Source organism: Gymnoscopelus microlampas, assembly GCF_963454915.1.
Source record: "Gymnoscopelus microlampas genome assembly, chromosome: 13".
In the NCBI taxonomy this organism is placed as follows: domain Eukaryota; kingdom Metazoa; phylum Chordata; class Actinopteri; order Myctophiformes; family Myctophidae; genus Gymnoscopelus; species Gymnoscopelus microlampas.
The window spans coordinates 24,538,267-24,555,521 of record NC_139950.1 but is presented as its reverse complement, the minus strand read 5'-3'; the positions used below and the strand labels follow the sequence as shown (position 1 = coordinate 24,555,521).

Sequence of the window (17,255 nt, the reverse complement as noted above, 5' to 3'; positions counted from 1 at the left end):
CCTCTTACCACCTAGTGCAACCGAGCTGTTTAAATATCAGGTGTTGGTCGATCACCTGCACCTAGAAGAGGCCAAGTTAATAGCGGATGCATACCTCAACTCTCCAATGCCCTTCACAGACACAATGAACGCCCTAAATGACAAGTTTGGCCAACCACATCAGATAGCACTGAGGCGCATCGCTGCTGTGATGGACTCACCAGATGTCAGGCGTGGAGACCTCGCTGCATTTGAGAGGTTTGCACTCAACATACAGTCCCTCGTGGGAATGTTGAGAACACTGGGCCCAGAAGGAGAAGTGGAATTACAGTGTGGCTCGCATGTTGCCCGTTTGCTAAGTAAGCTGCCACCTGAACAGAGAGCAGAGTTTCGCCGCTGCATGTTCCACCAGGGCACACGCACCCACACTTTAACTGATCTTTCACAGTGGCTGAAATACGAATCCTGGTGCCAGGACTCTGAAGGACAGTTAGCTGTGACAGCGCCTAGGGAGAGGCCGGTGTCCAGACCTGAGGTATGGCAGGGTAAGCGACCCACCACTGTCCTCAACAGCATGGAGGATACAGAGGAGGAACCTGAGATTCCAGGAGGAAGTAGCCCCCCCACATGGAGCAAGAGCAAGCCATATTGTCCATTCTGCAACAATGAGGAGCATTACCTCAGTCAGTGTACTGCAGTATCCAGGCTGACCAAGGATCAGCTGACAGAATGGATAAAGACTAACAGGAGGTGCTGGCGCTGTGCACAGCCACACCAGGCCGCCCAGTGTAACCTGAAAAAGCCATGTAGCCTCTGTCAAGGGAAGCACCTCCAGGTGTTGCATGAGGTCAATGTGAGATTCCCTAAGGAGTCAACAACAGCTCCGGCTGTGGATAGCTGTGGCACAAAGACTACGACCGAGGTACTGTACCTAGACAGGCCCACAGAAGGCAACCAGGTCCTTCTGAAAGTAGTAAAGGTCCACCTTCACCATGGTGACCGAACACTCAGCACCTACGCCGTACTGGACGACGGTTCAGAGAGAACAATGTTGTTGCCAGATGCAGCAGAGAAGTTAGGACTGCAAGGAGCCCCAGAGGACCTACCACTTCGCACAATCAGACAGGATGTGCAGACCCTCCGCGGTGCATCAGTGTCCTTCTCCATTTCTTCTCCTGCAAAGCCAAAGACTAGATTCAAGATTACAAGTGCCTTCACTACTGAGTGCATAGGCCTAGCAGACCATTCCTATCCAACAGAGCAACTTAAGGAGAAGTATAAGCACCTCAGTAGCCTCCCCCTACAGACTCTCATGAATGTTAAGCCCTTACTTCTCATTGGCAGCGACCACCCCCATCTAGTCACACCCATTGCTCCTGTCAGGTTGGGACCCCCAGGTGGGCCTGCTGCAATCCGCACAAGGCTTGGCTGGACGTTGCAGGGCCCAGCTGGTGTAGTCAGCCACCCTGCCAGACCACAACAGTGCCTGCTGACAACAGTAGCACCCCAGGACTCTGCTGTTACCCAAGCAGAGGCTCCCGCGGCTGCTGCTCAAGCAGAGGCTCCATCAGAGCTGTACCAGTCTACAAGCTGTGAGCTCACCAGAGCTGCATCAAATCAGCCTACCTCAGATCTGAGCAAGTACAAACCCTTGAGCAAGCTGCTGGAAGTGACTGCACAGGAGTTGCATGGGGCGGCCAACTCTAATCATCCCCCTACTGCTGAAAAGTACTGCCGAGCTGAACAGTTGAAACCCCAGAGGGCTCAGATGGAGGGCTTCCAGCAGGAGCACAGCCTAATGAGACCTGCTACGCCAGTCCGCAGAAGCAGTCAACTTCTGACTCCATCTCCACAGCTGGATGAGAGTGCAGAGCTCATCGGTGTTGGAGGACGCCATCGTCAAGCAGAAGACCTAGAAGTGACAGCTCTTCACCCACTCATCCTAGACCCAGGCCATCGAGTTACAAGGCTTCCCAATGATCTTCTGATGGGGCGGCCTGATGCTTCAATACCTCCGGTAGTTTACAGCGAAGACAAGCTCATCAGTTGCAGGTGTCGGAAACACTCCAATGTGTTGTCTGACCACCAGGCTACACCAGCTGACTTCAAAGATGACTGCAATCCTCATCTTCCCCGGGCCCACTGGCCCATTAGGAGGGTGATAAAGACTCACCCCAGCCCTGACGGGTGCATCATGTCTGCTGACATGGAAGTGAAGGACAGAGTCTACAACCAGCCAGTTGCCAGGCTGGTTGTCCTCCCTGCCCTTTATGCTGGACATTATGAGGTCACTCGAACTCCTGCAACCTCATCCCAAGTAACCTTGTTGCCTTTTTCAATGAGTAAATGTATTACATACATTTAGGGGCGGCTGTAGAAAAGGCCCCCAACTTATAGGTTTAAGCATTTAATTATATGTATTATTTCGTTGGCATTCTGATATTGCACTTATAGAGGTCTGACTGTGAACACTGATTGCCAAGCTAAAACTATCCAAGTGCTTTATTCTGAATAGCGGGTCAAATCCCGCGAGAGTTACCGCGATATCGCGGGATTTCAGTGAGAAAGTTCTAGAAGCCACAGACATTCAGAGACATTCCTGACGTCAATACAGACAGAGTATTCAGTCGTCTTTAAGATGTTACTTCAGTTAGTTTGAGCCTGCTCCTAACTAGAGTGTGTTGTGTGCGTCAATGACCACGTAAGTTCATTGTTGATGTTAATAATATTTATGGACCTAAAACATGCTCATTAAGTTTGTAAAGTGCTAACTAAGCTAAGTGCTATCTAAGCTAGTACCTGTTGCTTTGCTAATATCCATTGTCTGAATTAGCTCCATGACTCGTCAGTAATGGCGGACGTTCAGGGATGATTATAGTTGGGCTAATTTATACCCTGTCATTCTCTCACAATCCTTAATATGTTGGTTATTAAGAATAACTACTGCATATGAGTTTGACTGTTTATTCTATGTATATTTGTCATGTCATGTAATGCATTCTGCCTAATTTAAGCTGCAGTACTTTCTGCTCACAGCTGCATATGAGAGTTTCATCTATACATAATAGGAAGGATTGTATTTGGATGTACTTTGAGTCCTACACTATACTACCTAAACTGTGAAGTGTTATATTTGGTAAAGTATCTCTAGCTAAATGTCTCCATTTAACTGGTTTTATGTGTGTTTACCTGAACCCCTTTGGTACATTGTACTTGATAATTAATGCACATATTTCTGTCTTTATATTCTGCTTATTTCCAGAAAACCACACACACATGTGTATTATTGTTGAACTGTACTCCATGTCTGTGGCTGAAAAGGAGAAAGTAAAAGGAGAAAACCCAGCATCAAGCCTCTCTCTGTTCTATTCTTTAATATCTGGAATGAGGGCCCCTAAAGTGGTGTTCTGGCCGACACACCGACATGAACCAAGTGAACAATAGCAATCAGCACCCCAAAATCAGTATAGCTGTATTCCCTTCACTACAGTTATCTTTATGGATATTTTAAACAGCTTTGAGTGTAACACTAATGTCATTTGTACTGTACAACAGGATATAAATAAATGTATTTATGTTAAGATTTGACTATCCCTCAACTACATTTCAATCACAACATGTTTCAACAATTTTTCAAAATTGAACTTTTTTATTCCTTAACTTATTTTTCTACTCATATTGAGTGAAACAATGGAGGTGCAGGTAAGAGTCAAGAACCAAACCAAATATAACAATTTGTTGAACTTTACTATACTTTGCTATAGACAAGCACACACACATATATATTTAACTATCATACACATGATCCCTCCCCACACACTCAGTTTATTACACACACTCTGCATCTGCGTAAATAGCAGGCAAGCAGCAGCCAGCTTCCCAAATGCACTTTGCCCAAAACTGTGAAAACATGCTGTGCTCTGAAATTGAATTAGAACTGCCTTAAGTTTTACATAGGATTTAGAAACACGGCGGTATGTGCGTCTTCTGGGAGCTAAAGCAAACATAACTTGTAAGTTAATGCCTTTGAACACTGCCTCCAGGGACAAATCAAAGGCATTCTTCTTCTCACCATACCAATACTCATCAAATATATCTCCACATTCCACTTTGAAAGGTTAGGCCTACAGTATATATTTGTCCTGAAAGAGGTATTTTTTAGAGCCTGTTAAAAATCCTTGTGATATTATCACTATCAATCCTCACAGGTTGATCAATTCTTGAAAGTGGCCAAAGAGCACAGAGATTGTGAAACAAAGCAAAAACTGCATTTCAAAGCAGTGACCTGGCTTAAAATCATGAAAATGATTGACCAGGAGAATAAAAGTGTGACAGCAACATTATGAAATGGCTTGCAGCAACAAAGAAACACACAAGGCTAGGAACATGCATGACACACACACACACACACACACACACACACACACACACACACACACACACACACACACACACACACACACATGAAATGTCTCCATTTAACTGGTTTTATGTGTGTTTACCTGAACCCCTTTGGTACATTGTACTTGATAATTAATGCACATATTTCTGTCTTTATATTCTGCTTATTTCCAGAAAACCACACACACATGTGTATTATTGTTGAACTGTACTCCATGTCTGTGGCTGAAAAGGAGAAAGTAAAAGGAGAAAACCCAGCATCAAGCCTCTCTCTGTTCTATTCTTTAATATCTGGAATGAGGGCCCCTAAAGTGGTGTTCTGGCCGACACACCGACATGAACCAAGTGAACAATAGCAATCAGCACCCCAAAATCAGTATAGCTGTATTCCCTTCACTACAGTTATCTTTATGGATATTTTAAACAGCTTTGAGTGTAACACTAATGTCATTTGTACTGTACAACAGGATATAAATAAATGTATTTATGTTAAGATTTGACTATCCCTCAACTACATTTCAATCACAACATGTTTCAACAATTTTTCAAAATTGAACTTTTTTATTCCTTAACTTATTTTTCTACTCATATTGAGTGAAACAATGGAGGTGCAGGTAAGAGTCAAGAACCAAACCAAATATAACAATTTGTTGAACTTTACTATACTTTGCTATAGACAAGCACACACACATATATATTTAACTATCATACACATGATCCCTCCCCACACACTCAGTTTATTACACACACTCTGCATCTGCGTAAATAGCAGGCAAGCAGCAGCCAGCTTCCCAAATGCACTTTGCCCAAAACTGTGAAAACATGCTGTGCTCTGAAATTGAATTAGAACTGCCTTAAGTTTTACATAGGATTTAGAAACACGGCGGTATGTGCGTCTTCTGGGAGCTAAAGCAAACATAACTTGTAAGTTAATGCCTTTGAACACTGCCTCCAGGGACAAATCAAAGGCATTCTTCTTCTCACCATACCAATACTCATCAAATATATCTCCACATTCCACTTTGAAAGGTTAGGCCTACAGTATATCTTTGTCCTGAAAGAGGTATTTTTTAGAGCCTGTTAAAAATCCTTGTGATATTATCACTATCAATCCTCACAGGTTGATCAATTCTTGAAAGTGGCCAAAGAGCACAGAGATTGTGAAACAAAGCAAAAACTGCATTTCAAAGCAGTGACCTGGCTTAAAATCATGAAAATGATTGACCAGGAGAATAAAAGTGTGACAGCAACATTATGAAATGGCTTGCAGCAACAAAGAAACACACAAGGCTAGGAACATGCATGACACACACACACACACACACACACACACACACACACACACACACACACACACACACACACACACACACACACACACACACACACACACACACACACACACACACACACACACACACAAACACACACACACACACATGCAGGATTATGGTGGTATGGTGCAGACTTCAAATTTTCAAGGGGTGAGTAATCGATAGTCATTTTGGGGTCCTTGTCCTTGGCCTCTTGTACCCCCCCCCGCCACTTCGAGCTGGCACCTGCTTGAAGTGGTCGGCTATTGAGGCGCTGACCTGGGCCTCCGTTGTCTCTGCAAAATTCTGCCGAACAGCTTCTGCAATCAAAACAATGACAAATATCTACTCTCAGACTTGACAGTAGCCATTACAGAGATTGCCACATATAGTCCAGACAAATTGTCATTTGTTAATGTATGTCATCATGTCAGTCACACATTTATAACATGAAGAAGCATCAACAAAGAACTAGCACAGACAATTGTTCTATTTACCCTGGATGAGGGAAAAGAAGTTTGTACTCTTTGAACGCCCTCTTTTTTTGCTGCCCACCACCGGACATATTGTATTTCCGCATCAGGCCATTGGTGAAAAGTCTGAAACAGATTTTTTTTTAAAGCAGATACATTCTCAACAGCATGCGCTAGCAGCTTGTAATGAAGACAATGTATATGGAACAGCAATAATACACTGACTACCACATTGGAACCCCCCCCCCACATTATATTTCTTTTTCTACAGTGTCATGTTATTAAACTTCAATTTGTATTCATACCTGTCCAGGATCTTTCTTGTACATGCCCTCACGTCGTACCCCCCAATGTGGGACAGCTTTGAAATCTGTATGATATTACAAATTATCAACATTGATGTAATCGTTTTGAATTCAAATTATTTAAAGCATATCCTTTTTTGTATTTACCATTGAACGTCGGAATCGTTGCTTCTCCAGCTCCTTAGACATGAGGTTGAACTCCTCCTCGTCGTCTATTGGCAACGCTCCACCCTCATCATCACTTTCTCCCCGATTGTTGAGTGTCCTCAATTCATCGAGGATCTCCAACAGCGTCTCCACAACGACCTTCTGAAACTCTGAGTAAAAAAACAAAATATTAACCTAAACACTTGCCTTAACAGATATGACCACTTTATTTCAAATTATTTTAAAACCTTAAAATACTTCCATTCTTACTTTTCTCGGGCATAGGGTAGTCGTACACCTTCTTCTTTGCTGTTAAATTATAGAATGAAACAATAAATGTTGTATTAAAGGTTGAGAGTCTGGTGTGGCTGGCTATGTGATGCTGCTTTACTTTTGGCTTGTCAATACATAAAATTAATTGTTTTCCAAGATCAAAATCTACCTCTCTCCCCCCCAGTAAGATCACTGCCAAACTTGATAAAAATGTACCTTTTGTAATCCTGGGACTTTTTGGCCCTCTACTTCCAACACGCTTTCCTGATGGTGAAAGACAAGCCAATTACATTTCATACTTGCGACATCACTATTTAAGATTACTGCTATAGTCAATCTGTACCTTGTGGGGTCTGGCCATTTCTGAAGACTGACGGTCTATTTGGTGGGCTAGGAGTCTCTGTTGAGAGAGGGCTAGGAGTCTCTGTTGGGGGAGGGGGTAAAGGAAGTAACTCATCTTACAAAGTCACCAGTTACACTGTATATCACTGTGAAACTAAATACTTTTTTACCTTGTTGAGTCCTTTGCCTTGGACTCCTTCGACTTGGAGTGCGATGCCCTGTTGAGGGCAAAACAAATCAAATTGCACATCTTAATCACACCATCGTCATCACTGTTACAGCAAATACAAATCTATCTTTGATAGTCCTGTTTCTTTGATTGAAACTATAGCCACGGTCTACTGGGGTGGAAAACAATTAAATTATACATCCAAATTAAATCTTTGCTATGCCATCTCAAAATCTGTCAGCCTTGCCATCTACACTTACAGTTTGATCTCTGTGAGAGAACATCCCTGGCTAGTCTAGTAAGCCGGATGTTGCTGTCATCTGCAAAAAAAAAAAATGTTTTAATGTTACAGCTTTCACATACAGATCTATTATATAATCAAATAAAATGTAAAACATTTTTCTCTGTACTGCGAATATCATCTGTTGATGACGAAAACTTCAGTCGCCGACTGCACAATCACCCTTGTGATCACCTCTGTACTCAGAGCACCTACCTTGTGGGGTTCCAGCTCTTCCACCTCCACGTTTAACTATTCATTTAGCAATTACATTTCTTATTAACAGTCACCATTGTGATCTCTGCTATAATCAATAGAATTTACCTTGTGGGGTCCTGGCTCGAGTCAGTACTGGACTGCGTCTAACTGTTGTGGGGGGGGGCATACAGTAGTATTGAATAAAATACACTGTATTAGTTCAATGGATTTAGATCCATGTTGTGTTTCTAACCCATGCAGTCAGTCAGTCAGTCAGTCAGTCAGTCAGTCAGTCTGCCCTGCACAGTCTGATAGAAAGCACAAAGCCTTAATAACAGAAACAGTCTGCCTCATCCAGGCAGTTGGCCAGTAGTCACTTTGAGTGGCAGTTGGGACAAACGCAGTCAGTGGGGCAAACGCAGTCCGCACCAAAAAGATTTACGATTCTGTCCCTATCGGTACATAACTCGGACGGCGCTGATTCGACTAGCAGCCCATCGGCTGGTCGTCGCGGGCACTTGCCTCCGTCATGGTCCAAAACTATACTTTATCGGCTTTATAGTAACTAAAAAGTATCCTGACAGACAAAGACCAGACGCAGAATTATTGGAACTACTAGAATTAAATTTGACCAAAAACGACTTTTCATTTGATGGGAAAACCTTCCTTCAGATCAGTGGAACAGCTATGGGAAAGAAATTTGCGCCATCGTACGCAAATATATATTTGGCTTTATGGGAAGAAACCGCCCTTAAAAAATGCAGATTCAAACCCACACATTATTTTAGGTTTCTAGATGATATTTTTGGAGTATTTGAGCACTCCACAGAGGAATTTGAGCAATTCATACGAGTCTTAAACACACATCATGCCTCAATAACAGTGAAATATGTCACAAACAAAGAACACATTGACTTCTTGGATGTTACAGTCTTCAAAGGGAAAGATTTTAACACCACCGGCAAACTGGACTCAAAGGTGTTTTTTAAGGAGACTGATACACATGCACTGCTCCACAAGACATCCTTCCATCCAACCCATTGTTTCGCAGGAATAGTCAAGTCTCAACTCCTACGTTTCAAAAGAATCTGCACACAAACAGCAGATTTTGAAAATGCCTGCAAAACTCTATTCACAGCATTAAGGAAACGTGGATATACAAGAACATTCCTCAGGAAATCATACAACACATTCCAGGAAGTGAAAGTAAGGAATGAGAAACCCACACTAGCCTTAGTAACCACATTTTCCAGCCAAAGTTTATTGGCAAACAGAGCCATCAAAAACAATTTTGAAAACAGGGGGGGAAACCTCCTACAGAACTTTAAGATAATTTCGGCCTATAGGAAAAACAAAAATCTGAAAGACTACTTGATCCACAGCAAATTGAAGCCATGGAACCAAGTAGCACGGGCAAGGCCTAACTACTTTAGCCCGAAACAAACGGTTAAAAACAGGACAAACAAAAACATTATTAGCCTAAGACAGAACATCACATACAACACCAGAAATTGTGTTTATCTGATTACTTGCCAAGTGTGTGGATTACAGTATGTAGGAGAGACAGGCAACTCCATAGCAATTAGAATAAGCCAACACAGGTACACCATTAATAATGAAAAAGATACCCATTTATTAATTGTTCAACACTTTATGACACATGGGATTGATGCCATAAAAGTATGCGGCTTGGAATTCAATGACTGCTGGACAATGGGACAGAGAAGATTCCATGAAAAAGAATGGATTACAAGACTTAGCACAAAATATCCAGGAGGCCTAAACTTCTAAACTGCCCAAAAAAACTGAAACTATCCACATATTCTTACTAAACTAAACAATAGAGTTGATCACCTACATCAACCACAAAGTTGTGGGGGAGATCTCATTGTTGAGCTAATGAGAATATCAATGAAGGCACATTGATACCAAGAGCCATCAACATTTGGACCATCAACAGGGAGCTAATTGTCTTCCAAATTGGAGGTGTGAACATCAGAACTGTGGATATGCTAACTTGTTTCCAAAACTGTATCCCTTCAGTATCTACCCCATAGTCCTAAAAAATATAGTGTAAACACATCCTTAAATGGAATTAGGAAATAGCTTTAACCCGAGGGTATGCGGTCACCCTGACTCAGAGATTAGACGCCTCTGCCCTGCACAGTCTAATAGAAAGCACAAAGCTTTAAAAAATAAGGCTGCCTCATCCAGGCAGTGGGCCAGGAGCCACTTTGAGTGGTAGTTGGGATAAACGCAGTCAGTGGAACAAACGCAGTCCGCACCAATAATATTTACGATTCTGTCCCTATCGGTACATAACTCGGACGGCGCTGAGTCGACTAGCAGCCCAGCGGCTGGTCGACGCGGCCACTCGCGCCTGGAGGCGCGAGGGGGCGTCTCCTCAGCCTTAAGGTCTGCTGAGTCGGCGCGCCTCCGTCATGGCCCATAACTTATAATTATAAATCATAGGGAAAACACATCCTTAAATGGAATTAAGAAATGGTTTTACCTTTAGTCTAGGTAAACTTAATTATTTGCAAAACATGACATCCCTCATTCAAAACAGATGGCGAATGCATTCTTCTCTTTATAGGGCCTACACAGGTAATAAAATTGCCTGTGAGACCTTCATGAATTGAACCTCACAGTCAGCAGTCAGTCAAGCTTGTACCTCTAATTTTGTGGGGGGAGTCATCTAATGCAATCTTTAATTATACACATTTGCAAACATGGAGGTATATGCCTACTTGCAAAATGTTTATAACATCTCCTAAAACCTAACCATGTTTATACATATATATAAACAAAGATTCAACACAAAAAGTAGACCATACATATGAAACAGGGAACATGCCTGAACATGCCCCTAAAGCCTGAAACAAGCAAATGGGCCATCAATGACCCAATGGGCCATCAACAGCACCAACCAATGAGAATAATGGCCACATGGAAGCCACACCCACAACAAAAACACATAAATACAGGAAGAGAAGAACAGGAATTCATTCTCATCCGGAGGATCGCATCTGATGAAGTACAATAACAGTACGAAAACGTTTATGCATTTGAGAATGAACCAACAAACCAGTGGACGAAGACAGGCCTGGCAGGAAAGAGCCAGACCAGATGGAGAAACCAGGAACAACCACAGACCCAGGAGACATGTGGTACCAGGCCAGGTAAGCCAGGTAGGTAGGCACAGACAAACTTACATACACACACCACATGAGGAGAGAAACAGTGATTTCCACAAATCAATTAGGGGGATAAACAATTTGATCATTGCACTACACCATTCACAGAATGTAGACATAAACAAATACCCAGAGGGTATTGCTAGAAAAGAACAAGAACTGATGGATTTTATAAAACCAGCAAAACCAACAGATAGAACCTCACTGCTACTACAAGGAAGTGCAAAGCATTGGTCTTACACCACTTTGTTAATATTAATAGAACACTTCAGCCAATTGATTGAAAACACAAAAAAAGACCTGTCCCAGTGCTTAATGTGACAGGGTCAAAGCAGGGGGGTGAAACCAAATTGTAACATTTTTTATTGATGATGAAAAACCTGTATTACGCACTTAAAAACATCATTCTCTAACTATATTTCTGCACTGCATGTTTTATGGTTGACAATGTATTTCCCCCCGGTCCCCGAGCCACTTGACATTGGACTCCCCTATAGGCTGTGTGACATTGGCCTTGTGACAGCGGACGGCCAATGTCCCCAGGTCACGCTGGTGGCAGAGCGAATGAGGGCGGAGTAGGGTGTGGCCCACCTTATTCAAAAGTGAGCGCGAGCCACTTGGACAGCAGAGAGACAGGCATACAGGGCAGTGTGGAAGTGACAGCCAGAAGGGACGGTTGTGCACAGGAGGAGCAGACATACCACGGAGCAGAGGTGGGGAATACAGTGATCGCGGCACGTACCAAGCCACCAGCAGCGGACGGTGAGCAGACGGCGCAGTAGCAGCAGAGACGGGGAGGACAGACAGACGAACCAAGGAACGGAGGAGAGGTCCAGTGGCGATAACGTTGCGCGCTTCACACCCTCAAAGCCAGACGTACAGTCTGGCGGGCGAGTAAGTGTCCTTCTATGCAACGTTACCTTTATAAACCCACGGTCCTAAACCTCATATGTGAAATATACCTGAACAGATGAACTGGTTCTAGTTTCTATGATTGCAGGCAATACGCACGAAGACAAGAAGAGACAGTGATTCCTGGCCTAAACCCCCGCTCCAGTTAAACCCCATATAAGGACATTCCCACCTTTTGCATTGAACCGTGATGAGTATATGACATATAGCAATTGAATTGGCACTTGGCACTTTACTGCTTCAGTAATAGTTGGCACTTTAACGCTAAATTCATTATTTATTTGCTATAGTTTGCACAAGCCCTGTCTGTTTTTAGTGTTTGGTGATTGTCTGTATTCCTGTATTTTAGTTAGTTAGTGGGCGCATTAGGAGGTTGAGGTTTTAGAATTAGTGTTATATTTTGTTTATGCTTTTCAATATTTTATGGCTTATAGACGCCACTGTATTAGCTTAATAAAATAGATTACCTTTTTATACAAACCTGTTTCCGTCCAGCTTTCTCCAAGGGATATGTGTTGAAGTGTTGTTCTCATTTAAAAGTATTGTACTTACCTGGGTAAACTCGAACCTGTGAATAGCCTAAGAAAGAGTGTTACAGAGGACCCTACCTCTTAAATAAAAAGGTGGCGTAGTCTTGCAGTACCTAACAAACAGTATTATTCTCACAGTAATTACGCACCCCGCACTTTACCGTGCAACTGATATTTTATTGTTGTGAGTTTAATGTGTATTGTTATTTATTTATTATTGAGACAAAGTAAAGAGTGTCAGCATTCTAAAAAGAAGTGGCAAGTTACATGTGACAACCTGGCCACCGTCACATATTTGGCGTAGCGCGGCAGGACTGGGTAGAGAACAACACAAAATCCCTAAGAGAAACTGTATTGAAATTTTGCTGTTTTGCTGCTTTTTGTTTTGTTTTGTTTGGTTGAATCAAGAAAGTAATGATGATGATGCCAGTGTATCCAGGGGCACCGTGGCTACCTAAGTTTTCGGGCATAGAAGGTGAGGAGAAATACAGGGAATGGAGAGAACAGATTAAAGGATTATTGGGCACTCAGGATTTAACAGAGGAGAAAAAAGTTGCTTTTGTAGTACAGACCCTTACTGAGGAAGCTAAGCGACAAATTAGTGTAATTGACAAGGAAGATCGCAATACAGTGGCCAAAGTCTTTAAATGTTTAGACACGTTGTATAAAACATCTGTTTCTGCTTCCCAAGCTCGTGCCTTGTTCTATGGCTGTGCGCAACGCGCAGGCGAAAGTGTGCAGGCTTATATTTTGAGGCTTAGAGAGTTGTTCTGCGGGCTGCGGCGGCTCGACCCAGACACCGCTCCCTCCGATGCCATTCTGCGAGAGCAGTTACTTGTAGGACTGTCTGAAGGCCCTCTGGGTCAAGCCTTAAGAATATATGCCCGTCGAAACCCCACAGAAGACTTCGCCGCCCTAAAAAATGAGGCCTTCCTACTAGACACTGAACATAGAAGAGAAGGGACTGCTGAAATCTTGTGCCATGCTGTTAAACCTGTCTCTATCCCAACACCCTCACAGGAATCTGAATGGAGAGAGAAACTGAAACAGGAGATTATGGAAGACGTCAAATCGCAAATGCAGGGGTTTACGCAGGAGCTCATGAAAGAGATCAGACCGCTCCTTCGACCCAACACCACCGATACACGACCTCGCGGTTCGCCTCCATCTGAACGACGCCGGGAGCCGTACCAACGCAACGAGTGGGATGAGGGAGGTAGGCCGATCTGTAGGAGCTGTAGGCAGTCTGGGCACATTGCTCGCTTTTGTAAATCTGACCCCAATCATTTAAACTAGTACGCCCTGTCGCCGAGGTCCGGGAGACAGGGGTGCAGCGCGCACTCGCCAGATCAAGGGCTAATGAAGTGTTTATTGGGGACTGTCCGACTATTGGGATCACTATGGGAGGAGTCCACTTAAGGGGGTTACTGGATACTGGGTCACAAGTCACATTAATGCAGCAAAGCTTATTTGAGGAAAAATTCTCACACCTAACGTTGGGAAATGGGCCCCTTGTTTTTAAATTACGCGCCGCTAATGGTCTTGACTTACCGTACACTGGCTATGCCATATTGGACCTAGAGCTGGAGGGAATGAAGATCCCAGGGAGAGGAGTTGTAATCGTGAAAGATGAACATTGTACTCAACCGCTGATTATTGGGATGAATGTCGTGAACGCTGTATGGCATGCCCTCTTTAAATGGCCTGGGAGGCCTGTGTTTCCATGTCAGCAGGGAAGGACGCTGTGGAAGGACGCATTCGCCACCTGTAGGAGGGTGGAGGCAGTGACGAACGAAGATGGGTCCATCGGTTATGTGTGGCCGGTCGGCCGGCGGAAGATTCGAATCCCCGCGCAGAGTGAAGTGATGATCTGGGGCCGCGCTTGGAGAGGACCAAATGGAGCGGACTACGAGGCCTTGATGGAAGCCTTGCCGGATGGAAAAGATTTGGGAGTGGCCCGTGCCCTCGTCACGGTGCGCCACGGACGTGTTCCCATACGAGTGTGCAACCCACACGCATATAGTCTGGTCCTGGACCGCCACCAGAAGCTGGGGAGGCTGTACCCGGTGGAAGAAGCGGATGTCCGAGGCGGCAGGGACCTGAGCCTGTCCCTGGGGACCGACGGAGAGGTGGAAGTGGCCGTAATCAGTGTGGAAGATGATGGACCACTGAAGACCCTGCCCGAAGAGATGGAAGTGTTGACGGAGCGTGATGACCTGCCGGAGGCGCAGAAGAGAGAGTTACACGAGATGTTGTGTCGGTGGAAGAAGGTGTTCGCCATCCATGACGAGGATTTCGGACGGACGGACGTCGTGCAACACCAGATACCGACCGGAGACGCGGCACCCATACGAGAGCGACACCGGCCGTTGCCGCCCTCCATGTACCGGGAGATGAAGACCCTCCTGAATGAGATGCTGGAGAAGGGAGTCATCAAGGAGAGTTGCAGTCCGTGGGCGGCACCTATCGTACTGGTCAAGAAGAAAGATGGCAGCTGGAGGTTCTGCGTCGACTACAGGAAACTTAACGCCGTGACGCACAAGGACGCCTTCCCCCTACCCAGGATAGAAGAGACGCTCACCAGCCTGACGAAGGCGCAATGGTTCTCCACGTTAGACCTGGCCAGCGGGTATTGGCAAGTAGGAATGGATCCCCGGGACCGGGAGAAGACCGCCTTTACGACCCCGCTGGGCCTGTTCGAGTTTCAACGCATGCCGTTCGGGCTTTGTAATGCGCCCGCGACGTTCCAGAGGCTGATGCAGCAGTGTCTGAGTGGTCAGGTGACAGAATCCTTGCTGGTATATCTTGATGACATTATAGTATATTCACCTGACTTCTCCTCTCATCTACAGCACCTCGAGCTCGTCTTCCAACGCCTGTGGAGACATGGACTGAAGCTGCGGTTAGACAAATGCAAACTTCTGCGGAGGGAAGTGCAATTTCTGGGCCATGTCGTGGACAAAGAGGGAGTGCGGCCCGATCCGGAGAAAGTGGTGGCAGTGCGGGACTGGACACCACCCTCAACGGTCCGCGAGGTCCGCGCGTTTCTAGGTCTAGCGGGTTACTATAGGCGTTTCGTGTCCTCTTTTGCTGCTATAGCACGACCCTTAAACAACTTATTGATAGGAATCCCAAATGACGTAAAATCCCACCAGTGTAAAGTCGAGTGGACTTCGGAGTGCCAGCGGGCGTTTGATGCGTTAAAGAGTGCCCTCACACAAGCCCCGGTGTTAGCGTATGCGGATTATACACAGCCTTTTGTGGTTTACACTGATGCGAGTGGCCGTGGGTTGGGAGCGGTTCTAGCCCAGGTCCAAGACGGTCACGAACGTGTAATAGCTTATGCAAGCCGCAGTCTCCACCCGACCGAGCAGAATGACGCAAATTATAGCTCGTTCAAATTGGAGCTTTTGGCCCTTAAATGGGCCGTGACCGAGAAGTTTAAAGATTATCTCACTGGCGCTCGATTCACAATATTCACGGACAATAACCCTGTTGCGCATCTCCAAACGGCTAGATTGGGAGCTGTGGAACAACGGTGGGCTGCTCAACTTGCGTCGTTTACTTTCGACATCTAGTATCGACCGGGCAAAAACAACGCCAACGCTGATGCCCTATCGCGGTTCCCAGTGCAGCCTGTAGATGTGGCGGCTGTACAATCGACGCCAGCAGCCCGGGAGGATGAGTGGAGAGAGACGCAGGATCGGGATCCAGATGTGCAGGTGGTGAAGAGGTGCGTGGAACGGGGGAGAGTGGCCCGTGCCCTCGTCACGGTGCGCCACGGACGTGTTCCCATACGAGTGTGCAACCCACACGCATATAGTCTGGTCCTGGACCGCCACCAGAAGCTGGGGAGGCTGTACCCGGTGGAAGAAGCGGATGTCCGAGGCGGCAGGGACCTGAGCCTGTCCCTGGGGACCGACGGAGAGGTGGAAGTGGCCGTAATCAGTGTGGAAGATGATGGACCACTGAAGACCCTGCCCGAAGAGATGGAAGTGTTGACGGAGCGTGATGACCTGCCGGAGGCGCAGAAGAGAGAGTTACACGAGATGTTGTGTCGGTGGAAGAAGGTGTTCGCCATCCATGACGAGGATTTCGGACGGACGGACGTCGTGCAACACCAGATACCGACCGGAGACGCGGCACCCATACGAGAGCGACACCGGCCGTTGCCGCCCTCCATGTACCGGGAGATGAAGACCCTCCTGAATGAGATGCTGGAGAAGGGAGTCATCAAGGAGAGTTGCAGTCCGTGGGCGGCACCTATCGTACTGGTCAAGAAGAAAGATGGCAGCTGGAGGTTCTGCGTCGACTACAGGAAACTTAACGCCGTGACGCACAAGGACGCCTTCCCCCTACCCAGGATAGAAGAGACGCTCACCAGCCTGACGAAGGCGCAATGGTTCTCCACGTTAGACCTGGCCAGCGGGTATTGGCAAGTAGGAATGGATCCCCGGGACCGGGAGAAGACCGCCTTTACGACCCCGCTGGGCCTGTTCGAGTTTCAACGCATGCCGTTCGGGCTTTGTAATGCGCCCGCGACGTTCCAGAGGCTGATGCAGCAGTGTCTGAGTGGTCAGGTGACAGAATCCTTGCTGGTATATCTTGATGACATTATAGTATATTCACCTGACTTCTCCTCTCATCTACAGCACCTCGAGCTCGTCTTCCAACGCCTGTGGAGACATGGACTGAAGCTGCGGTTAGACAAATGCAAACTTCTGCGGAGGGAAGTG

General features: G+C 45.6%; 1 protein-coding gene across 1 annotated transcript; it reads right to left on the bottom strand.

The window, feature by feature from the left end:
- Positions 1-6,186: 6,186 nt before the first annotated feature.
- On the bottom strand, positions 6,187-7,927 carry LOC311058602 (uncharacterized protein; the record flags this gene model as incomplete). Its single annotated transcript, XM_084076065.1, has 9 exons — positions 7,899-7,927; positions 7,663-7,722; positions 7,404-7,451; positions 7,235-7,315; positions 7,108-7,155; positions 6,889-6,927; positions 6,619-6,788; positions 6,472-6,536; positions 6,187-6,292 (listed from the first exon to the last, which is right to left on the bottom strand). Exons 6-9 carry the CDS (start codon positions 6,899-6,901, stop codon positions 6,187-6,189), a joined length of 354 nt encoding a protein of 117 aa, XP_083932191.1. The 5' UTR covers positions 6,902-6,927; positions 7,108-7,155; positions 7,235-7,315; positions 7,404-7,451; positions 7,663-7,722; positions 7,899-7,927.
- Positions 7,928-17,255: the final 9,328 nt, after the last annotated feature.